Source organism: Platichthys flesus, chromosome 22, assembly GCF_949316205.1.
Source record: "Platichthys flesus chromosome 22, fPlaFle2.1, whole genome shotgun sequence".
Classification (NCBI taxonomy): domain Eukaryota; kingdom Metazoa; phylum Chordata; class Actinopteri; order Pleuronectiformes; family Pleuronectidae; genus Platichthys; species Platichthys flesus.
In genome coordinates, this window is record NC_084966.1 from 5,055,407 (window position 1) to 5,080,417 (window position 25,011).

At 44.2% G+C, this 25,011-nt stretch overlaps 3 protein-coding genes across 8 annotated transcripts in view; 1 reads left to right on the forward strand and 2 right to left on the reverse strand.

The window, feature by feature from the left end:
- The first annotated feature begins 3,146 nt into the window (after nucleotides 1–3,146).
- Nucleotides 3,147–7,585, forward strand: cdadc1 (cytidine and dCMP deaminase domain containing 1). Its single transcript, XM_062381090.1, has 11 exons — nucleotides 3,147–3,478; nucleotides 4,258–4,358; nucleotides 4,453–4,630; nucleotides 4,946–5,249; nucleotides 5,351–5,557; nucleotides 5,646–5,755; nucleotides 5,862–5,911; nucleotides 6,012–6,184; nucleotides 6,265–6,454; nucleotides 6,658–6,706; nucleotides 6,831–7,585. Exons 1-11 carry the CDS (start codon nucleotides 3,379–3,381, stop codon nucleotides 6,929–6,931), a joined length of 1,563 nt encoding a protein of 520 aa, XP_062237074.1. The 5' UTR covers nucleotides 3,147–3,378; the 3' UTR covers nucleotides 6,932–7,585.
- A 529-nt stretch (nucleotides 7,586–8,114) lies between these two features.
- cab39l (calcium binding protein 39-like) lies at nucleotides 8,115–18,909 on the reverse strand. Its single transcript, XM_062380809.1, has 9 exons — nucleotides 18,602–18,909; nucleotides 13,530–13,656; nucleotides 12,775–12,939; nucleotides 12,484–12,602; nucleotides 12,231–12,399; nucleotides 11,902–11,961; nucleotides 10,923–10,988; nucleotides 10,648–10,791; nucleotides 8,115–10,424 (listed from the first exon to the last, which is right to left on the reverse strand). Exons 2-9 carry the CDS (start codon nucleotides 13,629–13,631, stop codon nucleotides 10,245–10,247), a joined length of 1,005 nt encoding a protein of 334 aa, XP_062236793.1. The 5' UTR covers nucleotides 13,632–13,656; nucleotides 18,602–18,909; the 3' UTR covers nucleotides 8,115–10,244.
- A 924-nt stretch (nucleotides 18,910–19,833) lies between these two features.
- mcf2la (mcf.2 cell line derived transforming sequence-like a) overlaps nucleotides 19,834–25,011 on the reverse strand; it is a 37,345-nt gene continuing 32,167 nt past the window's right edge. For 4 of the 6 annotated variants that reach the window (XM_062380473.1, XM_062380469.1, XM_062380470.1 and 1 more), the window contains 5 exons: nucleotides 24,810–24,884; nucleotides 22,935–23,044; nucleotides 22,705–22,817; nucleotides 22,507–22,610; nucleotides 19,834–22,408 (listed from right to left, as the gene is read on the reverse strand). In XM_062380473.1, the coding sequence (XP_062236457.1) occupies nucleotides 22,329–22,408; nucleotides 22,507–22,610; nucleotides 22,705–22,817; nucleotides 22,935–23,044; nucleotides 24,810–24,884 (482 nt within the window). In that variant the 3' untranslated portion in view covers nucleotides 19,834–22,328. Of the gene's footprint in view, nucleotides 22,409–22,506; nucleotides 22,611–22,704; nucleotides 22,818–22,934; nucleotides 23,045–23,808; nucleotides 23,884–24,809; nucleotides 24,885–25,011 lie in introns of all 6 variants that reach the window. The other 2 variants (XM_062380474.1, XM_062380471.1) reach the window with 2 other exon arrangements.

The following is a 25,011-nucleotide window of genomic DNA, read 5'->3' on the forward strand; positions in this document are numbered from 1 at the left end:
CATTTAAACATGGTTTATGAGAAGAATGTTATTTTCCATGTGTCTTGATGGAAAATGAAAGAAATAAACTTCCAATTGAGGACGAAACACTTGAAATTAAAAGAATAAATCATTCCACTCGAGTATTAAGAGCCACATGGCTTTTATTCCAAACTCTTATTGGTTATTAACAGACTGTTTATTTGTGCTAAAGAATCTAAACTATTTCACCCAACACTCACTGGTATTCCTAAATCAACACTGGTTTGGTGACCAGGCTTTTGCCGTCAGGGGCAGATCTTTACTTGTTTTTATAACTCGTGCGTAAAATGTTTAACTGAAAAGCTTTTGATGCACGACATTAGTATTTTCTAAAAGTAAGAAGATACCTGCACTTTTACTATTTCCTGACCACACGGTTCACATCAGCTAAAGCTCAAACCTCCCTTCATGTTTGAGCTCACAGCTTGATTCGCATTACTCACGACCTTTATTCTGAAGGAAAGAAGAGCTCCGGTTTGACTGCGCAGCTTGACGCAGCCCCGCGGGGAGAGAGAGAGAGAGAGAGAGAGTGCGCGCAATTACGTAGACATGTGGTTCCCACACCGTCAGGATCTCGAACCATAACCGGCAACAAAGGTGGGGGTGGGGGGTTCGGCGATAGCGTCACCGATACTGGTACGAGACAGTGCTACTACTTTCCACGGTGGGTCCTGCTCTGCGTCAGAGAGGCGTACGTCTGGGAGAATCCTGCCTCTGCTGTCGAGGGACGGACCTGTTGCATGTCTGTAGCGCTGCGGAATGAAGTGTTGTTTGGTGCATCGGGTGAATTTACACTGAAAAGACCTCACGCGTCCTTAACAGCTTCTCTCGACGTGTCACTCACATCACGCGCGGACTGAGAGGGAGCTGGAAATGCTGCAGTGTTTTTTTCAGAGGAGCTGTCCAGAGTGCTGAAGCCACACCACACACGAATACGCGCGCGTGGGGGAACCTCGTCAGTGTTAGAGACATTTATGAAATCTCAGGGAAGTAAGTTTGGATAGAAAACAGTGGAAGAGACAGAAAATTCACCATTTTGAGATTTGTGGGTTCTCGAAAATACAAAAATTCTTTAAATATGTCTGTGACTCATTTACTTTTGCAACATTAAAATGATTAAAGATGATGTCCTGAATACTTCAAATTCAAATAAACCACATTTCTTAGGGTTTTCTTATTATTCCAAGGGTCAGATGGTTCTATGCTCTTGCTGAACACTGACAATGTGCCACTTCCATGTTTGTGGTGTTGTTCCCTGTAACCAGACCTCAGCCACAGCTGCACTGCAGTATAAATCTACAGGATAATGATCCATCACATGTCGTGAGAGAGGCGCCCACACAGTCACCACAGCAGGGCGGCAGGTTTCTCTCCCTGCTCTGTTCACGACTCGCATTGTTCTGAGGAGATCAAGGCCGCAGCGTGGGACTGCTGTCAGCACAGTGCACGAGGAGCACACTGCAGACACTGTGTGAGCAGAGGTGTGTGTTTGCTGTGCCCAAATACAGCAGCTGGAAGAGGAAGAGGAACCGATCCACCTGTTGGCCCTGTGTAAGCTTCACAACACTGTTAGATTTAGAATAAAATGTAATATTCTCATGATATAAACCCATCATCGTGGGACCCAGAGCCTTCAGTTGTCAAGCTCTTGTGCCGGAAATGGATCTGAACAGAGGACGTGGTCTCTTCTACAGGTTGTCAAGGCCTATGAAGCAAATTGTTGCTTGTGAATATGTAAAAATACAAATAACAAAGTCTTCTGTGACTGTGAGGCTCAGTTCAGGGAGGAAACTCTTCAGAATAAAGATCCCATCAAAGTAAAAACCCTTCATAAGTAAATCCTCATTGTGTTAAAAGCCAAGTGGAGGTGATTCCTGGCTCCTTCCAGCACTTGCCTGACTGACACATTGCAAAGACTGAATGCATGTGGTGGATGTGGCTGTTGAGAAGCGGGTTAGCACTAATCCTGCTGATGTATTGATCTGTTGGCAGAAAAGCACATCAGGGAAAGAGCTGCTTCTCCGGCCACAGAACAAGCTGCAAGGCCGGTGCTGACCGACACATGATGAAAACACAGAGATGGTTCTGATTTGTGAGGATCATGTTTAATCTGAGCCCATGTGATATATCAAACATTCATTTACAAATGGCAGAAAAGCTGAATGGTCAGCCAGGGTTCAGGATTATGAGGCGTTGGCGTTAATCTGTCAAATCATTTTAATGAACTTTTATATCACTTAAGCACACTATTTGCAAACTGATGTGATAATCAGTTTTACACTGAGGATTAAATCACGAAAACTGAACCGGATTCTGAATCAAATACTGAAAACATCAACTGGATAATAGAGCATCTAACGTGAGTCTATGTGGTAGTGCTCCACCTGCTGGCCGTTAGGGAAAACTACAAGCAATTGTTATTGTCCAGAGGCAGTTACAAGTGGTTGATTTGCTGCTGGTTAAAACCTATGGTAAAACCCCAAGGTTTAAATCCAAACTTAAAATAGAAATAGGACTTTTTTGGCCTCTAAAACATGAAAGATCAGTTTGGGATTTGTATTACTGTTCTTTACAGTTTTAAATAGCCAGTGATGGGTTTGATATGTTTTTGTGGAAATATAATGAACTAACATCTGAAATAATATCACGTTCATTCTACTTGTGAACATATTTCTGGTCATTAAACAAACTTAAGACTTTGAGGATTCAAGATGGAGACGCCGAGAAAATAGGTAAATTGACTGTATATGACTATTTTTGAAAGCACTTGGCCGCCATCTCGTGTCACAAATCGGTACTGCACCTGAATTAAACGTCACTCGCGACCCGCCCCTTCAATTACGTCAGAGGACGGTTGCGGAAGTAACACGGAACTGTCAAGCTAACGACCGTAAGCCAACTTTAAAGCAGAACTACATTGACTTAAGAGATTGGATATAATATAATAACTTTATTATACTTCACAACATCATTTTAATATAGCAGTCTGGATGTTTTGTAGGTGGTTTGTATCGTAGTGCTAGCTTACAGCAGCTAGCATAATGCTAGTTAGGTTAGAGATTTATATTTCTAAGTAGTCGTAGTAAAATAATGTGAAAGGGTGATTCCATAAGAAAAAGAACGTCGATTATATTGTACAAATATTACACATTCTACTTTACACTGCTTCTGTTTTGATTTGTCCTAACTGGTAGATCCGCGATGGTTTTATTGTGAAGGCGCCGGTCAGAAGTCGTGTTAGTCCCCCTGCAGGCTTCACTGTGTTTGAAGCAGATTAATGGTGGTGGAGCTCTGTCATTCGATCGCAGGTCGTGTTGTTATTCTCTCTGGTTCCGTGGGTTTACTTGTCCAGGTTGAATGGAAGGGGGCGAGCTGAGGACCCGAGCCGATCCGGGCCAGTCCAGGACGGGACAAGACACCAGGGAGAGCAGCACCCAGACTGACAGCCGGGTACAAGGTGAGCCGGGTGGGAAACATAGTTCATACCGTGACAGGAATGGTGGAGATCTTTTCAAAACACAGCTGATCTATGTGGGTGATATAAACTGATTGAGGCTGTTTATCATAATGTCATCACCTGTTTGTGTTGATGCAGGATTCCCAGAACCATCATGGTTATGTCATCATGGTAGTTGTTTCCTGAGGACAGTTTCCATCTTAAGGGACTAAAGCTGGGTCCCAAAGAGGCTGCAGGTTCTTCCTAAGGTCCTGGTTAAGATGGGAACTGTGGTTAGGTTAAGCTTAGATGTGGGTTAAGGTTGTGATGAGGCTGTGTAAAATGAATGGAAGTCAATGCAAAGTCCCTCTAGGGATAGCTGTGCATACTTGTGTGTGTATAGCTGACAGTTTCATCATTGTTGACAGGGACGTTTAGTCTTTGGTGCAAAGACAAGTACAAGCACTATGAGTGTTTTACTGAACTGTTTCTGTTCAGTCGATCCCTGGTTTAGAAAGTTAATAACCTTAGGATTTTGGAAGTTAATAACCATGGTGCATGGTCATATCAGTAAATCAGGGTTAAGGTTTATCCAGAATAATGTTTTTGTAGCTGTGGCTTGTGTGTCTCTGCAGCTGTGTGACGTGGAATCAGCCTCAGGCAGCTCTGATGCCGCCTTTCAACACGTATTCCTCCTGCACATACTTGACAGTGTTTATGATACAGTGTAATTACTGCTTAGCATAGACACACCTTGGTGAAAGAGCATGGAGAAGATGACTGTTCTGTTCCTCTTCCAGGTCATGGCCCCAGGTTATCGAAGGTCAATCTCTTCACCTTACTGAGTCTGTGGATGGAGCGGTTCCCTCAGGAGCAGAATGAGGAGGAGGACCCCAGTCAGGTGGGTGTTCCATCAACTGAGAATAAAACATGAGTAGAATGTCCTCTTCATCGCCGACACTGGATCGTACCGCTGTGAATCTGCTGTGTTCCAGATCCGGGGGATGGGCTTGGTGGTGGTGCAGGACAGCAAGGTGCTGGGACTCCATTGTTCGGGCGCCGAGCTCCACGCAGGACAGGCAGCCATCATCCAGCATGGCGCCCGCTTGGCTGACTGTCACCTGTACTTCTCCAGGAGACCCTGTGCCACGTGCCTCAAGATGATCATCAACGGTGAGCGGGTGGGGGGAGCAGACGAACAGGAAAATCACAAACACAAAGCAGGATTTGGTTGCACTAGCTTTTCATTAATCATTTCCTTATGCGGGAAATCTTGAGGTTAACGTGCAGATCTCTACCCAGAATCCACTTTTATAATCTTTTATTGCCGTATTAATTCAGGTGGTTATTACAGCAGTGGTTGTAAATTGTAATAACATCATTACAAATCACTCTTTAATTTGATGTTAGCACCGAGTTGAACTTTGGAACTGAGCGATGCTCACTTCCAGAGTCCAGATATAAATACTGATGTTTGCTCCTCTCCAGCTGGGGTCAGTCAGATCTCCTTCTGGCCCGGTGACCCTGAGGTCAGCATGCTGGGCTCCACCTCCACAAACCATTCGGACGCCCGCTCCCACAGTACGCCGGGCGGCTTCACGGAGGAGGCCGCGCTGGACGCCATCGCAACGGAGAAGCTGAAGTCCAACAGCCGGCCGCACATCGGCGTGCCGCTGCAGCCGCTGCCGTCAGGCCTGGCTCAGTTCCTCCGTGAGACGTCCAGAGAGTGCGACTTCATGGAGAAGGTGGCTGATGATGAACCGGGGCTGAACACAGAGGAGCTCTTCAACAGGTACCAAACATGTTGATGCAGCACTAATAAGAAGGAAGTATCAAAACCCAATTAACTGGCTGTGTTGCACATAATTAGGAGGCATGCTTCCTGTTTTCCAGAGAACGGTCCAGACACCTGAAGGACTTCTCCAGACACTTCCTGGTCGCGACCCCCCGGCAGCACCGGGACATTCTGAAGCAAATGGGTCTGGAGAACTTCTGCGTGGAGCCGTACTTCTCCAACCTGAGACAGAACATGATGGAGCTGGTGGAGGTTCTGGCTGCAGTGGCTGCCGGGGTGCCGCGGCGACGCCACGGATTCCACAGGTCAGAAACACTCAGACTGGATTCTGGAGTGAACGTGGTCCATCCACAGCTTTCACTCTCTGTTGACCGGTTTGTGTCTGTGATGCAGGGAACAGTGTTCGACCCCCGAGCAGCCGCTGCCTCCTCATCATGAGGGCGTGTCCCAAGAAGTGGCTCTTCACTGCATTATCCAAGCCAGACTGCTCGCCTATAGAACAGGTACGGCTGGTTGTTTGTCTTCGGGGGGGCAGATGTACGCCTGCAGGACATTTCCCTGAATGACTTAAAGGTCACAATCATTTTTAAACGGTCCTTTTCATTCCAGAGGATCCTAAAGTGGGCGTGGGCGCTGTTATCTGGGCCAGACGACTCTCGGTGAGCTCATCTTTCTTGCCTTTGCTTGAATTATTCAAATCCAAGGCCAAATAATATTAGTTCTGTTAGATTAAGTTAACATTGTCTGACAAAACATCAGCCGAGGGGTTTAGACGGAGTGGGACGTCTGTACCTCTTGGGTTGTGGGTACAACGCCTACCCAGCAGGCTCGCAGTACGCCGAGTACCCGCAGATGGACAACAAACAGGAGGACCGACAAAGACGTAAATACAGATACATCGTCCACGCGGAGCAGAACGCCCTCACCTTCAGGTTCGGTCACGTCCGTATACACAGATGACACAGTCACGTTAAATTATAGAAACTCATTCTCTTCATTCTGATGCTTTCAGGACTCGAGAAATCAAACCGGGGGAGGCCACCATGCTGTTTGTCACCAAGTGTCCGTGTGACGAGTGCGTCCCTCTGATCAGAGGAGCCGGCATCACACACATCTACACCACGGACCAGGACAGGGACAAAGACAAGGGAGACATTTCCTACCTGAGGTTCAGCAGCTTGAAGGACGTCAGCAAGTTCACGGTGAGCACTGGGATGGGAACAAGGTCAAATCAAGTTAATTAATTTCCTCTCACACTTGACTGAGGGAACGTTCTGACAGCAGTAGAATATATATGTTAATTTATTCAGCTTTTATACTGAAACACTGTTCAAGTCAGCACTTGTTGGATGTGTAGCTGCTGCAATCACAGAAAAGTCCAACTCCCTCTTCTGTGTCTCCACAGTGGCGGAGGAGTCCTTCACTCTGCTCAGCGTCCTCTCCTGACATGGCCAGTAAGTTCCACAAGGGTCACACCGCTGATAAAAGAACCATTTTGATTTAAAGTGCACTTTATTTTGAATATTTGCTCGACATTAAGCAGCAAAGAAAGTGAAAGAGGTAATGTTGTGGTTGCAGACGGTTGTGTTGGGAAGCAGAGCAGGCGAACGGAGGAGGAGAGCCACAGCAACAAGAAGCTGTGCGTCAACAGAGCGCACGACTCGCCGTCCGTCAGCTGAGCGTCGCCTCCAGACACACGGACAGATGGATGGACCAACCAGAAAGCTCATGTGCCACAGATCAGAACATTTAACGGTTCAAGTTGGGAGACGCAGGTCTGCGATGAGCTGCTGCAGTTCAATTCTGTATTTGATCCACCAGGCGTGGTTTGTGTGTGAAGCTCTTCTCCCAGTGAGTGACCAGAAGAAGCTGAGCTTCCAACACAATGACCTCAATGGGAAATCAGTAGAACAGAGGGAGGGATGAAAGAGGAGAAGAGTGTCATTTTAAATGCATGGGATGAGGGAAGGAAATATGGGGATGACAAACAAACAAATATTTTAATATAATATAAACTGTGACATGTAGATTTATCTTTTTTTTATAAATATATTTAAGTGGTGATGTTTATTTTAACGGTGTAAGGTTTTAACGTATAATACTGAATATGTGTGAGTTTGTATGTGAGTGTGTGTGTCACTCCTCTTGAAGTGAATAAAGTTTAAAAGAGTGGAAGAAGACTGTTTTGCTAAAACTTGAACAAACACGAAGACGATGTAAACTTACCGTTCAGAAACATCCGGTTGAAACCGACTGTGAACGTGTGGCTGGTCTTCTATGGCGGTATCCAAACATAACCACGTGTCTTCCAGCTGTGTTTACCAGAGTCAATGATTCAGAATGAGACCGGTGATTGGCCTGGTCGCGTGTCACTCAAGGTGCAGTCAGCCAATCAGTGGAGAGGCTCAAGAAGCAGGTCTGCAGCTCCAGAGAGAAGCAGCAGAGGACATGGAAATACACTGAGCAGTTGTCAAGACTTTAAACCACGTTATATACGTGGTTTAGTTATATACTACGTTATATACGTGGTTTAGGGGCCTTTAAACTTAACAGCTTTCTTTATTTATCTAGCATTGAGTAACATTAATTGATTTTTGATCAATTCTTTGCACAGGGAACTGCTCTATTGACCCTTTTCTTCCTTTGATACATTTCTACAAGTTAAATTTATGTCAGATAATCTAAATTAGACAGTTAAGAGTGTCTCTCTGGTAAAAACAGAGTTAAAAGAGCACACACACACCCACACACTCAATCTGCATTCAATCTGCATTCCCATCCTTTTATTTGCTGCGAATGTGGTACAGTAGCATCAGTGTGGAAAAGAAAGGGTCTTCTTTCAGAGGACAGACGACGTGACGATTTGCTTGAACGTGCTTTTTTATTGTTTGAGCCGTAGAACTGGGAAAAAGAACAAAAACTAAGAAAGAGCTCAAGCCTGGTGTACAGCTCTATGAGTCATATTCTAATGTCATATAAATACCGTCACAACTTTTAAACATCCAAAATAGCTGGTGTTGTTTATTTTTCACCCAAAAGAAAGAACAAGGATTTTATTTTTTTATGCCACATGGGAAAAACAGGAAAATGGCACATTACAAGTTTATAATTGTTAGTCACCCTACAACCCTACTGCCTTTATTTCAGTTTGAAATTTACTAATAAACGTCCGAATTAAAAGACGTATTTATTTATTCCTCATGTTAATGCACATCAAATATTGATTAGGAAATAAATTCGAAATTTTACTTTACTTTTATAGAAAATGAAAAACAGCACAGTAGAGTTTTAATCCTTGCTGATTAAGCTTCTTTTTTGTTTTCTCCTTTAACAATATGTGGACTTTTCACAGTAACAGATCGACTCTGCAGCAAAAGGTTCGCAGCTCAAAACTTCACACGTGCTGGCAAAACTGAAAAAGTCACTCCGCTCACAATGGCAACTGATCAGCTGTGAATAAACAAGATTCTTGGACAGCGTAACTCAAACGTAGTGAGTTAAGAGGTTCACTGCTTAATCGAAAACAAATATGTTCCACCCAGAGCATATTTTCATCCATGTGATTAAGCTCCCCCTGGAAAGACATAGGAAAGAAATAAAAACGAGACATAAATAGAAGAGAAAACACACCAAACCAAAAAGGCACCTCTGAATCTTCTCGCCCGTTTCAACTCAAACACCAACATCTGATCAGAGAACACAGAGAAAACTAAAATCAAAACAGCTCCTCTCCTTCACACAGCAAAGTGCCTCCTCCATGTTCATGCCCACAATGACACTTGTGCAAACCATTAACTGTACATGACAAGAAACAGAACTATATTTTTTATATATAAAAAATGCCATCAAGCAGTGTGATCAGCTCAAGATTAAGAAAAACAAAAAAACAAACAGAATCTTCATATTATTTTTTCTTTATCAAACAGAAAGTGCTACCAGCCCCAGCGAAGAGAACCAGTGATCAAAATGATTGAAGCTTGCTGTACCGAAAGCAGCCCAGCATCCCCACCCCCTTGAAAGGCCCCTCGTTTCAGAAGAGTCTTCAAATGAGACTTCGGATGAGTGTTTTTTCATCTGCGAGCTTCGGCCGACGGCGACTGAAAGAAACCTCCTGTGAACACCTCGGTTCTCAGTCGTGTAAAGTCGATTAGATCGGCACAGGCGAATGCTTCTGAGGCCGGGGAGAATGATGTTTGACTGAAGAGACACGTTTAACAGACAATTTAATGTTAAACTCAGATTGAGTCTCGTAAACTGCAAATTGTGACCAAGGCTTGGTGTCCTCGGGAAGCACGTTTCTCTACATATAACTTTTGGAAGACTTTTTTTTAATTCAAGGATTATATTCATGTCTGATAAAGCTTTATTGTCTCAGAACGACATTTATTTAGGCAACTGTTGGATTTGGCAGGGCAATAACAAAGAGGTAACGGGGCATTACTGTCACCATCTTTAGCTCACAAAGCTTTAAGGGGTTAATGAGAATGTGTTTCACTCTGGGGAATCCTGACCAGAAACGTTGACCCAGCTTAAAAGAAAATAACAAAAGTAGAAAGTCTTCATTATCCTTCTGATTTGCTACTACTTCATTTGAACAGTTGAGCGAGGAGCTCGGGTGCAGCGACAGGCGATTAAAAGAAAAAGAAATAAACGGTCACGCCTGCTTGTTCGGAAGCTGCTCGACCATTCTGTCCAAAGCCTTATTTATGAATCGCTGGTTCTCCCAACAAGCGAATCAGCTGCCTCCGACACCACAAGCTGTGGCACTACATGCTACAGATGACAAAAAAAAAAGATTTAAAATAAAAATCAGTGATTGAGAACTACTCTTGCACACGTTTTTTATGAACCAACAAACAGAAAAAAGACAAATAACGTCTTGAAGATTTTTTTCTTTTTAAATAAAATAATGATTATTGTTAATGTGGTTTTTTTCTAAGTCTTCCTATTGATAAAAAGTTGAGGGGGGCGAGGGGAAGGGGGGTCAATTCTCTAGGAGGTCGCCTTCTTCAGATCCCGGATCTGTTTGATTATGTACGTCTTCTCGTTGTTGAACAGCTCGTCGTCGGAGCGGTCCTTCTGGAAGTTGCTCAGGAAGTCGATGAGCTTGGTCTGGTTCTTGAGCAGGATGTCGATGATGGGCTGCGTCTTGTTGGGATTGGCTACGAAAACCTGAGGGAAAAAACAAACACGTTTCAAGGAATCCTGTCGTAAAGCTCTCGCCTAAATGTATTTGACTAATACGTGTATTTCGGTGCATCCCGGCCTGGACGCAGGGAGGAAAACTTGATTTGCCACCATGACATTTAAGACTCAGTTTCTCTTTCATCAATTACTGTCATGTCAGTCCAGCAGAATGTTGTTACTGTCGAACCGAAAAACCCGAGGTTTTTACCTTAAACACGTGGAAGGCCTCAAACTGGATGTTGGAACTCTTGTCTCTGAGCAGATTCATCATCAGCTTGAGATTCTCCGGTTTGCTGATGTAGCGCGTCATCACAGAGAAGTTTTTCCTGTCCAGCAACAGCTCGCCCAGAAGCTGCAGGAGAGATTATTTAGAAACATGTGACTAAAGAAAATGGCATTGTTTCTTGGGTAAAAGTGTCATTTGGTTTGGATGGTGGTGCCAGAAGTTAAACTGAGGGGAAAATAGATATAGAGGGTCCAAACCTTTAGTGACTGCCTCTTGGTGACGTAGTTCTCAGAGAGCAGCAGCTTCTCATAATTTACAAACACCTGCAATCACAAAAAAAACACACCTTTTAAACATGAACAACATGAAATCAGAACCCTTCAGCCTCTAGTTTAGAATTTCATATCTCGTGTCACAGAAAAATGCTGTTTTTAAACTTGAATGCGGACGTTCAAAAAAAAAAACATTAAGTATAACAATGAGGAAACTCAGAAGTCTCCCTCGTCTTCCACTTCCTCAAAACACTCACAAAACAGACTTCATGTTTTTGTACTTTCTTTTTAAATTTGAAAATCCATGCGCTTAAACTAAAACATAAATATTTTGACAGAACTTTGCCACTAATATTTCTGTTTTTATCTCTGAAGCTCAAACTAACTTGTGCAGCTCGACATTTACAGAACATCAAAATCTCATCAGTGACCCATTTTGTCAATGGCTTGAATTCACCGAGCCCAGGGCACCGTCTCCTGACAGGCAGTGACATCTGTCAACACAGGACGTCCAGGTAGAAAAGGGCACGTTTGTGCAGGGTTACTTCAGGCCGAGTCCCCCACAGGGCCCCTGCCTATGAAAGGGCCCCCTCTGCCTGGGGGAGGCTGACAACATAGAGCCGAGCTTTGTATCTGGAGACGTGTGGACACTGACAGGGGCCTTGCATGGAAGTTTGAGTGTATTTGTCAGAACTTGAGTTCTGGAGTCCAAGACCACGACGCGTTCAATGAGACAAACCTTTAATGGAGAGATGAATGGGCCATTGAGCACTGGAGGGACTGATGCCTGATCTGATCACATACAGTCTGTGTCCAGTGCTCATTTAAAGCCTTGTTCGTGTTTATGTGTCCTCTGTGGCTGGTGTTGCGTGACCAAAGAGGGATGTGTGTGGGAGCGTGTTGCATGGATGTGGTTACAGATGTTGGGAAGGCGTGTGTGTGTGTGTGTGTGTTTCTGACTCACAGCATCGTAGTTCTGTTCGAGGAACTCGGCCACAAGCACTTTGTGTCTTGTCAGGAGATCCTGCAAATAAAGCAGGAAAAACATGTCAACATAAGAAACATATTAGTGTTCTGCTGTGATGTGTTCATATATTAGAGTTTGAAAAAGCTGGAATAGTGAAAACACTGTATTTAAGGTTATCTGAGATATTATTCTAGCTTTGGGTCCACCCTTAACTTTCTCTGGGAATAAAAAACCTTTAGATGTTGAATGTCATCACGAAAATATTGGAAGTTCATTAAAACGTACTGACATGTGAAAGCAGCTTAAAACAAAAACCTCAGTGTCACCTTGAAGGTGGCGAAGGCGTCGGAGGCGATGTCGAAGGGGGACATCTCCACGTAGGTGAAGAAACTGTGGAAATCCTCGGAGTGGAGGATGATCTTGGCGAGCGGCTCGTGGCGGATGCACTCCCGCAGCATGATCCCACAGTTCAGTGCTACCTGGGCTGTATCGTACCTTTGAGCAGACAGAGAGTGTTGACTCTTTGGGAAGCCAGTAGATGAAGTGAAGTGTGTGTGGGGTATGTTCAGTAAGTCTCACCCTTTCAGAAGAGTAAAGAGGACCTCTTGATGGGAGCAGAGGTATTCGACTGTGGGGCTCCTCGTCCCGATCTGCCTCCTCAGGATGTTGTTGAAGATCTGACACACGTCCTTCTTCCTCTGGAAACAGACGCATAAACCTCTCGAGTCAAAATTGCAAATCGAGAGCGTTCATTTATAGATTCCCTGTTATGTTTCTATGGCAGTTTAATCATGAGAGCAGGAGCACTCGTGATGTGTCGCAGGCTTGTTATGTTTAAGGAGTCGCTCACAAAGACGCGTCTCTCCTCACCTCAAAGTCGATGACCTGCAGGTTCTCCACCAGCGATATCAGCAGGCCACTGTTGTACAGCTCCTGGGCGAGCTGGGCCACGGTCTCAGTGTGAGGCTCCTTGTCGTTGATCCCGCACAGGATCTCCTTCATGGACACCAAGCACTTGTTCACCTCCTCCGACGCCTGCAGGACAGAGTGGGTTAGATAGAGTTAAAATGGTCCTTTCATAGAATCGTATGCGGATAAACGCAAATGCAAATATCGACCAAAAACAAACATTACAGATTGAGAGTAATTTCTTGAAGGAGGAAGGAAAAAGCTGCTACTGACTTCAGCATGAGTTTGGCTAATTTTATCTGTCTGTTTGTCTGTCTGTGTCTGTGCGTCTGTCTGTGTCTGTGCGTCTGTCTGTGTCTGTGTGTGTCTGTCTGAGAGAGAGAGAGTAAATCGTCTTGACAGTGAAGTGTCAGGAGATGACAGGGCCAGGCTGTTCTCTGCTCTCATATCACAGAGGGCTGTCACCCCTGGACCCCTGCACACCCAGGCATTTGTACACAATACACACACTCTCTCTCCCTCTCACACACACACACACACACACTCAGTCTCTCTCACGCACAGACTCACACAATTTTGGGTGTTTTCTTTCTAATTTAGCAAAAGCTGCATATCCTTTTTATTGATCCATCTCGTTTACACCCAGGGCATGTGTCGTCAAGCAGTTAACGGCTGTTTGTCAATGGAGCTACACACACAAGCTTGTCCTTCTCTACCTTGTCTGTTTTTCCTTTCTGTTTGATCAGGATGGCCAGGTTTTCCCTCAGGGTCCTGACGATGTCCGCCGGACTCTTGTGGGATTTACCGAACAGCGGCATGACGCAATCAAACTCGCCTTAGGACCTAGGGAAACACACACAAGCAAACACAGGGACATAGGAAAGAGCCATTAATGACAAGCTGGATGCAATAAATAATGAGAAGGATTAGTTTGCTGTGAGAATGATGAGTTAGGATTACACCAGAGAAACTGCTTCTAAGAAACAATACTGAAGCCTATATAGAAGTCAATATTTTAAAAGTAAAAAAAATCAGCCAAATTAATTATGTAAAGCACTTCAGGATGCCTCGAAACAATCAAGATATGTCCTGAATTTTTTTTTTAGAGTTGAAAACAAACAAAAATGAAAATAGACAAAAATGAGTCAATAAAATCTCAAAAAAATATCCGCCCATTCCAGACAACCCTCCCCACCCTTGAACGAGACACGCAGTAATTGACTTATCATGAAGAATTCCTGGAATGGATGGATTTTAAAACCTCTGCTCTCGTACAACGACTCAACAAAAGGCAGCACAGAGAGAGAAAGAGAGAAAAGAAGTACGAATATGACGCTTGTTTGAGGTTTCAGGATTCCTCTGGCACCTTGGAGACACATTCCAAAGTCATCTCTCGTCTACGTGAGCGACAGCTGCCGCCCCTCGGCCACCGGGCCTCAGTTAATCAAAGTCATGGTCAAAGCATTACTTTGTTACATAACCAATGTAACTGAAATCTACTTAGGAATGGACTTGTTCTCTCGACAGCTTTTTAATCTCTACAAATTAAATATTACCGAAGGGTCATATGGGCTCCATTAGTTGTGTTAATTGAGTTTTGGGTTTATTACATGATAAAGCTTGATAAAAACAACCAAGTTATTTTGCCTGGGTGATGTAACGAATGCCATGGACTGTTTGGGCAACACAGGTCCGGAAGGCTCCAGAAGATTTCTGTTCATACAGGATTCTGGTGCAGTCACATTATGGTTAAACTGGCACATAACATCCGGACCTGCCGAGTGCCAAACAGGACTGTCAGCATTGCAGCACTAGTGTTGTGTCGTACACTCATGAAGGACATGGTGATAGAGGGAAATAACTTCTGCTGTGCACGAATCAGGGGGTCAGGTTTGCAGGAAAACTAGAACATATGAAGTAAAAGAAAACTTAACACGTGCACGCCGTGTGTACATGCACATGGACGTGACCGAGTGTGAGCATTCGAAGCGTTCTGGCCTCCGCAATCCAGGCAGAGAACTTGTGACAGCTAATCCTCATCTGGGAATGTGAAAAAAGGAAAGAAAAAGGGGCATTATACCTCAACTCCCCTCCCTTCCCTTCAACCCTACCTCCATCCACCTCTGCTCCCATCCCTCCCTCCATCCACTCTGCGCTATTGGTTAAAGCAGGGGAGGATCCAGTGTGAGTCCCCCTTGTTTTTCTGAGTGTGATACTAAATCACTGGACACACCAACCGAAGGAGTGAATTCCCATCTGTTCTTCAAGCTGTTGCTCGTTTTCTGAAAAGTTTCTGACCTTGACCGTGTGTGTAATTCGCTCTAAAACAACGCCCTCGGTTTGCCCGGCAGAGTCGTGGCACCTACGAGCCGGCACACGCTCTGATTTCCCCCGATGAGACTGAAACAAATTGTTTCTCTCATGAATTTGGCACAAATATCATTAACCTAAGATTTCATGACGTGATCGTGGAGGAGCCATCATAACAAGACACCTTGATGTAAAGAAATAATGAAGAAAACAAGGGTGTCATTGTTTTCCCCAGAAGGAGGAAGAAATTGCAGTTTCCTAGAGCCTTTGGAAATACCTGGAAAATGTCTGAAAACAAAAGCAGGTGTGATTTTATGGCAGGGAAAACAGGTAGCGGGTGAAACGGCTACGTTTGCAAAACTTAAGACATCAAAGGAATCTATGACCACTGACACTGTTACATTTAAGCACTGACTTTGACTGACTGGAATACTTTGACCTATAAATCCTCAGAGTTAAGTGATCTTTTCTATAAAGCCTGGAGAAGAGAAGACACAAACTGCAGAAGATGAAAGAAATGTTTTGTCATCTACAAGATGTCAATCAGGAGCCCCAATGAGGAAGTGGCAACAATGAAAAATGACAGACCATTGTTGACACCACTTGTTGTGCACACAGAACATCATCACCCTTGTTCCATAATGTGACTTAAATCCTCAGGTCTGTATTCTGTCTTTTAGTACTTGGAGAAAAATGTTGAGGTGTGAGACATTTAAAAAATCCTGTAATTCAACTACAAGGCTCCTTCTGTTTCCCTTCATTATGACGTTGCAACCATGAAACCTGATCCCAGTCAATATTTGTCTTGGGATAAAAATGCAATGAGGAAGTCAAACCCTGCACTTGCACAACCTTTCCTGCTGTCTGCATCCCATCATATGTGCACAATGCAGTTTCATGTTATAACAAGCTACAGTTGTAATATTTGCATATCGACCGCATTGGTTATTAAACGTTTCAGATTATTAGCTGTGATTGGTTATTTCTCTCCCAGTCAGCTCATCTAATCACTAACCATCAATCAGAGCGTCACTCCGGATGCTGACTGGGTTAAGGCTCCTATAGGCTGTGGTTTTTGCATAAGGTTTACTTTGGTTGTGGGGGTAATTCAATGACAAAGATCAACGCCTACGATCACACTGACATGAAGCAATAACAATGTAAAACAGAAGTAAATCTTTTGTTTGCATGAAAAGCGATTGAAAGGGCGACCATCTAAAAAAAACGACTCACATCACATCCTCAAAAGGTTATCATCCGTCTTGCTATCAGCACTTTCCCAGCAGATTGTCTGCAGAGCGTGGATGTCACAAAGTCTGAGGGCATATTTCTACTGTGAACCTGCTCCCCCTGGATCTTCTGTGACCTTTCACTGAGACATATGGGCTTAATGTAAAAGCAGACACGTAAAAAGAGAATAGCCTTCACTTCCATTTGGAGCAGACCTGCGCTGAACAGGCGCTCAGCATCGTCTGATTAATTCAAGCCGGCCTAAAGGTCCCTCGACCAATCGTGAGTCAGTCTCAGCTGTCAATCATGACATTTGTATCAAATCTTTATTAACACTGTCTGCCCACATTTATGAATGAGCATTAGAGGTATATGTTACTTCATAACAACAATAACAGCCATTGTATATGTGCAAACTGCACAGTGGTAGGGATCCATGACTGCAGCCAAAGAGTCAAACATAGCAAGATAGTGATGTGTCACACCTACATGCCATTCAGCCTGCCATTACTAGTGACGAGCTATAAGGCTTCTCATAGTTCGTGTTTGCAGCAGGTGTCACCTTGGCCCTGCAGCTCCACTTGTCATGCACTTGACTGTGCATTACAAATAAATGCACCTACCAAACTCAGGAAACCGTGACTAAGACATATCCTGCATCAGGTAAAAGGTCAGAAGAAGACAAAAAGATGGCGGCCTCTGAATTGAGAGCGCCTCTTCTCGGCCAGCTGGAATGCAGAGGTTCATTGTGCATGGTAACACATAGAACTGGAATTGAAGTATTTAAGGAGGAGCCAGGCGGATGTTTACCCCTCAAACACTTCCTCTGTGTCCCTGTGTTAATGATTAGAGCACAACGCAAAATACCAGGGTTTAGAATTTCAAATCTCAGTAACCCAACTCAAAACAATCAAAGCCTTTCAAGTCCTGATCTCAGATTGGGCGTCATGTTTCACGCTGCAGCGTCACCACCCAGACAGAGAAACAGTGAGTTTTTGAGCTGATGATTCAGCATCACAGCTCATCCCAAAACGACACTGAGGCCCTTTCAAGGCAGACGTTCACACGCCAAGGGAAAACTCCCTCAAAAGACTGATACATGAATATGGCAAAAAGACACCCAGACGTCTACAAGGTAAACGTGTAAATCATTCCTACCTCTCATGTATTCTATTAGTGTTTTACTACTGCATGCCTCAGCAGTATGGTAAATTGTCAGTATTTATATATATAATTATATATTGTCTCCATGTCAAGGCATAGGAATGTACACAGAGTAACACAGGATGTAAGGTGCTGTGGCATTCAGAATAAAAGCAGGGCAGACTTAGGATCTCTTAAACGCACTAGAAACCTAACAAAACTACAAATATAAAACTGTAACCAACTAATACAATAAATAATATGTTTAATGGCAAAATTACATTGCAGATGTAGTGAAGAAAATATAATTTCCCTTAAGAATTTCGAGGAAAACCTTTGCTAAGGCATGGACATATAAGTTTCTAATCAAGTTGTTAAGTTGTAAACCAAAACATTTACAAGCAGTCTTTAACAAGACATGCATGTACAACCTATGTACTTGATGTATGTGGCTTTGCACAATGTTGTTTTTTCAATATTGATTAATTCTGTCGATTATTTATATGATAAACCAATTATTTGATGTAGAAAATGTAAGAAGATTGGGAAAGATGGCTGCTACATCTTCAAAATGATTTCAACATTTAAAGAGACGTGTGTCACAAGCTAAAACTTAATTATTTGATTAATTGTTGATTTGTCTGGGAGTCAACTAATTACTTTTCATGCAAATACTCTTTAAAGCTGTGTCATTTGCACATTTAGGACCGGAAGTGTATTTGTTTTCATCATGGGGGTCCGGCGGTGGTCGTCACAGAGAAACGGGGGGAGAACAAAAACACACACTGTGTAAGTGTGCAACTGAGGAGTTAAAGAGCCAAAATGAAGCATGGTGTGAGGAGGAATGGTGGCTAGGAGCTCAGGCGGCGGTACACAGCGACATAAGGCCGCACAAACAGCCCCAGACCGCGGGGTTTAACCAGGCTACACCCCTCTCTCGCCTCCGGGCTCAGCTCCCTTGTTGTCGGTTGGATTTTCGAAGCTAACCGCGGCTGTCTGCGTGGTTTCGGGGAGATAAACACGGAGGTGTCGTGTAGCGACGCAAACACAAACCCAGGGGGGAAGTTACTGGAGGCTGTCAGGGGGCAGAAGGAGCGGTACTCACGGGGGGAGGCTGCTCGCTCGGGGGCGTCCGTCAACCGTCTTCCACCCGCTTCCAGTCCGCAGCGCAGCCGAGGCTCCCGGGGCAAACAACGAAGGCTTCGTCTGTCGCGCCAGGGACCGTTGGCCGAGCAGGGAGAGGGTAAACACGGCGTGAGCCAAGGGAAGCTGCCGTGGAACCTGCGGAGAGACGGTTGTTGTCGCGGAGGAAATAGTCCCAGTTCTGCCTTTAATTACGGGCGATATTCGTCTTATTGACTCAAACGCTGTCACACGCTCGCTCCGCAGCGCACGTCGCGTCACTTCCGGCTGCGGCGCGGCACACCCATGCCAGCTTGACGCATCAGTATCTTTCCAGAGTCTCGTTCCCGTCCGCTCGCCGTCAGCCCTTGGCACCGCCTTTCCCCTCAGCTTTCTCTATTAAATACCATTAAAATAATTGCAAATGTCATTAAGTTAAACAAGTGTAAAACCCGTGTTCTCACAAACACATAATTTACCGCTTTTTACCAGTTAGAGGGAAAAATAAAAGGGAAATGGAGAGATTGAAGGTAGCATAGTAAACTTATTGGAACGAAACCCAGGCTGAATCATGACGTATTAAAGTGGGAAAAGATCATTGGAGGTTAGATATCACGTGGATTCAATTGCACTTCCGGATGAGAACACGTAAATAACATTACCTATGTAAACATGTTTTAAGAGCCAATAAATAAGCTATTAAAATTTAATTTCTATGATATCTTTTGTAACACTTTAGTCTTTATTTATTTTTGACTTCTTTGTGAACCTTGTTTTATGTTATTATCCTAAGTCTTTGATTGTGCTGCCTTTTATGTATGAAAGTTGCTGTACAAGTAAAATGTATTATTACAACAATTAAGATTGGATTACCTGTTCATTCACATGAGAAACTACGCACAGGAAGAAGATGGACAATTTATTTTTGTGTGTCTGTGTATTTTATTATATATATTTGAAAGCCTTACTTAAGATACTTTTATATTTTTTAATTTTAGATACTGGATGATTTAACATGCTTTAAAAACCTATTGTTAGAGAATAACCCAGTAGTATCCAACCATGGCTTCTGACGCCTCACAAGAATCACAGTGAGGGACACATTTAATTTAATATAATTCTGAAAATTCATGCAAAACCTTCTAGTCGATATCTATTAATAAAATTGGACCTTTCTCACACTGGTGCAGTTGAATGTGAAATAAATAGTTAAAATTATAGAGGAAACCATGTCAGACTTTATTAAAGCTGCTTTTCATTTTACATACAATTCAGACTTACATATTTACAAAATATACACAGATATGTCTCATTATAATATCTTTATATCGACACCATACTCAGTAGATATACAATAGGAAATAAGGACAGTGGTCGCTGCAATGTGCTGCATAAAAACAAACAAAAAAATAGAATAACCCTTCGGATCTCCCCGCCTCACTCTGTGCGCGAAGTGGGAATAATTCAATAAGATCTACTGCGTGATCACGATCAAACACTGACAAGTTTAGTGCCCGGTGTCAGCTTCAACGAGAGGGCAGAAAATAAACTCTCATCATGTACAACAGGGCCTGGTAAAAAATACTCTGATGTGAGAGGTTTGGAATTGAGGCGGATGAGGAGCATGCCACAAAAAGAGTCGACTATGACACGGAGAGAGACGCACGAGAAGAAACATGACCCTCTTCAAGATATGCATGCTCTGGAGAGAAAAAGGACGTGAGGTATAGAGAGGACAACTACTGTACAAGTGTAACACGGAACCGACACATAACGCCACAGGTTAGCTTGCAGGTTTGCAGCACATGGTTCAAGGTCCGAGAGCTTTTCTGGAGAGGATCTCTTATCCTTTCACAAGAGGACGACATGCATTTTCTCAAACAAAAGAAACAATATCAAGAGCTCTAATCATGGCCAACAAAACCACAGTGGTGTTGAACTTGGCTTTGTTGAGCACAGCAGCTGAGTTCTGGGTGCGGCTGGTTTTAGTGCGACATCTTGGTGTGTATTTGTCAGACGTTCAACAGCGAGTGTGGAGAGAAGGATGTGATTGTTTTACAGTGCACCTTGTGGATACAGTAGAAATCCGAGAGTATAAAACATGTTTGTGTGTTGACGGGTGTGTCACAGCAGCTGTTTGGCAGAGGTGTGCCATCAACCTGTTATCATCTACACTACCAGGCCCAACTAACCATGCAGGCCTTGACCTTCTCACCCCTTCCCTGCTATATAACTCACAATCAGTATTTGTTTTTGTGTTTTTTAACTCCACCAAGATAGTGACTAAGCTACATTGTGGTGTCGAGTAAATGCTTATTGCTCTCGGGGGGTTGGTGGCGCAAACGTGTCGAGCAGGTCTGGGCCCCGGTCGGCCCTGCTCGCTCGCTTGCGGAGCAGTGCCGGCTGTCACATGCCTCGGCGGGGCCGGGAGCAGAGAACGAGGACAAAGCCGGCTTTTGTTGCTGCTGCATCGCAGCGAGAGGATAGGTGAGCGGGGCGGCCATGACACATAAAGAACTGGATCTGTGCAGCAGATATCACGTGCATGTTTACTGGGTTTTCTTTAGCGGCCTTAACTCCACTGATCCGCTAGTGGCCAGATTAAAGGTCTCAATAAAGTTTTGCAAACTAAATATAGACCCAGCATGACAGATATCACTGAAAATCTGAAACACCTTCCTCCTGAACAGGTTTTACAGCCTTTCTCGGTGGGGTTGTGACACTTGCTGGATTTGCATCACACAACACACACACATGCAAGAATGCACACATACAAAGACATGTAGTTGACACACGCAGGTATGCAGTCACACCTGCTTGCCCACATGACGTCTTCCTGAGAGGTAAATCCAAAGTAGTTCAGAGCTGGGTTAGATAATCCTTCATTCACACAAAAACAAAGATGGAAGGGAAGGACATTTGACCACCAGGTGGCGCTGTTGTTGACATTAACATGGCGAGGCATCAGATTGAGTTGCATCGCAGTCAAAACAAGGGCTGAGGGAAGCTCTTGTTAACGTTGGTTGAATGCAGCTTTCTGCAAAAACTGCTTCTACACCAGACACCATAGGGATGTAACAGCCCGTGTTCCGCCCACATACACATAAAAAGACTTACAGCTACATGTCCACAACGTTGCACCTGCTCAGTGACGCTCAGAGATGCACAGAAAGCACTTTTCTCTCCTTCATGTTGCAGCCAGCTGCCATTTTCACAGTGTCTGACACTCAAGCCGTCGTACCGTGTGACATTCGGCTCAGAAACTACCTGTTGGCGGTGATGCACAGGTTCGTAAGCTGCTGACGCCTCATGTTTAGTGCAGGTATTTGAATTTGTCTTTAATGCTACATTATCTTATTGTAAATAAATTAAAAAAAGGCCAGACAGAAGGGGATTGAGCTCTTGTATCTTTTTTACGGGAATATTTTTAAATGTCAAAGAAATAAGATGAGTAATACTGCAGAGTGGAAATGAGCTATTTTAGAGAAAGGTGGCTATGAGTCCTCAGAAAAACTGGGTGTAGTCAACGTTCAGCTGAAAACACTGCTAACATCCACAGATACGATGATTGCTTTGGAGATGTTGCTAGGATCCGACAAACTGCAAGGTGTGTTTGAGCATTGAGATTCTGTCAGAGGCAGTTTCAGGTTTCTTGAAATTCCACCCGGCGATGATTTCAGGTGGAGTTCGGGGGGAAAAGTGCAGTCGGTTCAGGGTTTGATGTCGGAGAAGCTGGTGTAGGTCTCGCTGCAGCTGGAAGACGTGCTGATGTTCCCGGAGACGCTGCCGTCTGTTGGACGAACGCACAAACAGCACAGGCAGGTAGAGTTAAGGGGGAGCAGAGAAGGGAACAATGTTGAGGTGTGTGCACGGTGGGCATGTGGATACCTGAGCTGCTGAGCGACTGCGACGACTTGGACTCCGAGATGAGGCTGAGGAGGTTTGCCGCCGCCACCCAGCCCTCCTTGCTGCTGCGAAGGTTCCTCACAAACCTGCAGAGAGTCGCACAAACCGTAACGTTACCTGGTGACATCAATATCCGTTATGTAGCAGCAACACACGTGAGACAAAAAAGAAGACATTCACCACTGTCCGTCCTCTCCCTCTCTGATTAGCTGCACCACGTCTCCACTCTTGACAGACAGCTCCTGAGGTCCCGCCTTCTCGCAGTCTGCTACCACCGTGTACTTTCCTGGGGCCTGAAGGGGTTAAAGGTCACAGAGGTCAGCGGGCAGTTGAAAGGTGGCGAGCTTCATCAACAGGCATCCCGATCATTTCTCATATATGTTTCTGAAGGTTTTGGGTTTCAGGCTCACCAGCTTCTTTCCTCCGTCATCCTCGGGGTCCGAGTTAATGGGGTCCTCGCCGCTGGAGTAGCCGTCGTTCTCTTCTGATGCGTCCACCGAGAGAGACGTCTTGCTCCAGCCTGAAGAAAAAGGAGGGAGAGGGTGGAAAATGAGTCGGGTGGGGGGGAAGTACATGCCATCAGGTGAATCTGTAGTCACACACAATCCCACTCTCTTTCCACATGGCGTTAAAATGATTCCTCACACATTTTTCATCAAAAATAGCTCTACAGGAAGTGGCTGCTTCTCAAGTGGATATTTTGGGATGTTCGTTGTTGGGAAATTAGTAAGGCTTAATGGTATACTGCTTTTATTCGGATTTACAATTGTTACCAGGAGCAAACAGAACACCACTTGGAAAGAGAGTCCCAGCCCCACATACACATCCACCTCCCCGTGAGGAGCAGACATCAAACCAAAGGCACTTCAAAGCCCAAACCCTCCTAAATCACAGAGGACATCAACAGAGTGAGATCCTGGTGAATCACATCGATAAAAAAATAAAATATGGTATGATCAAAGGAAAAAGGTTTGATTCATTTCTTCGCTGCCAGTCTGAAAAATAAGTTTGTGAGCACCCCGCATAAATCTCCTTATCCTCCACACCACCATAACACCCAGTGGTAGAAGAAGACTGAGTGATTGATTGGAGGTAGAGAAAGCGTCATTGAGCCTGTGTTGAGATTTAAAATCTTTTGTTTTTTCATGTAAATTGGAGATTAGACAATAAGCCAGATTAAATGACCGTGTGGTCATTTTGCTGCACTTTAGCTCTCGTTAAAAATCAATCACAACACCACAGCAAACCCCCACAGTGGCCCGGTCCCTCAGAGCGGCTCTGTACCTTGCCGCTTGCTCTGTAGCAGACTAGAGGTACTCATCCATTTGACTCTGCTCAGAGTGACATGAGCGGCCGGCACTGGACGGAGGGGAAGAGATAGCCGGGATAAATCGGTGAGTAAGAGTCGTACGGTAAAGAAGTTTTTTTTTAAGAGAAAGAGCAGAAGAAAAACTAGAGGTGGGATCGGGCGCTAAGGATTCTTCTCTCTGACGGGGAGATACGGTTAGTAAAACACATTCAGACCAGCTGGTCAGTTAGTACATCAACCACGAGGAAGATGATGATTATGACCTGTGGATGAAGATGAAAATGGCATCATGCAAATGTTAACTGCACAGTTCAGAGAGAAAATGTAGACGACAGAGTATTTGCATGTTTCGTATAAACTTGCTCAAACAGGATGCCAAATAATAAATAATGTAATGGCGTTATGGATATTTAAATACCATTTAAAACAACTCTGTTCAACTTTTACTGAGCAACAGCGCCCTCTGCAGCCACAGGCCTCTTATTATTGTCCAATCATGCAGGCATTAATGGAAAGGCATCTTTCACTAGTGTATGGCAAACAAAGTAATGCAAAACAGTACATAACAAGAAAAAATACCCATAAAAATACTGTGTAGAATAAATTACTATATTGAAATTAATTAAAAGTTGACCTGTGGAAATAATGTGAGCTGTGTGCCTGTTCAGCTCAATGAGTCCCCCTTGGTTTTTAATAGAGCTACAGATTGTAGTGTGAATAAATCGTTCTTCCCGGACGTGCAGATGCTCTGTATATATATTTTTTTCTCTTGACACAAACACGAGATGGTGAATTCAAGATGATCGATGGAGGAAAAGCTTGTATTGGTGGTGGACGCCATAGAAGCCAGTGTCGGCTGAAATCGACATCATAAAAAACACGGCATTCTCACAAGGATAGAGCAATGAAGGATGGGATGATAATGAACCATGGCCCTCTAGGATGAGACATCCGCTGCCGTGGGACAGAATTATACCTTTGAACCCAAACGGCGTGGGGTCGCTCTTGACCAGGTGGCGTTTGGTGCCGTGTTCGGGGCTCAGGGGCGAGCCTGGCCACACGGGAAGAAAGAAAGTGAAGAGGGGGAACAAGAGGAAGAGAAAAAGTGAGAAAGAAGAAGGATTTGACGGATTTCTCTATGGAGCTATGCTCGTAATACTACATTATATCTTTCTCTA

Coding starts and splice junctions, on each gene's coding strand:
- cdadc1 (XM_062381090.1), top strand. CDS start 3,379: ATGGAAGGGGGCGAGCTGAGGACCCGAGCCGATCCGGGCCAGTCCAGG. Junction 5,558..5,645: donor CGACGCCACGGATTCCACAG/GTCAGAAACACT, acceptor TCTGTGATGCAG/GGAACAGTGTTCGACCCCCG. Junction 5,756..5,861: donor ACTGCTCGCCTATAGAACAG/GTACGGCTGGTT, acceptor TTTTCATTCCAG/AGGATCCTAAAGTGGGCGTG.
- cab39l (XM_062380809.1), bottom strand. CDS start 13,631: ATGCCGCTGTTCGGTAAATCCCACAAGAGTCCGGCGGACATCGTCAGG. Junction 12,940..13,529: donor AGAAAGGAAAAACAGACAAG/GTAGAGAAGGAC, acceptor TCTGTCCTGCAG/GCGTCGGAGGAGGTGAACAA. Junction 12,603..12,774: donor TGCAGGTCATCGACTTTGAG/GTGAGGAGAGAC, acceptor GTCTGTTTCCAG/AGGAAGAAGGACGTGTGTCA.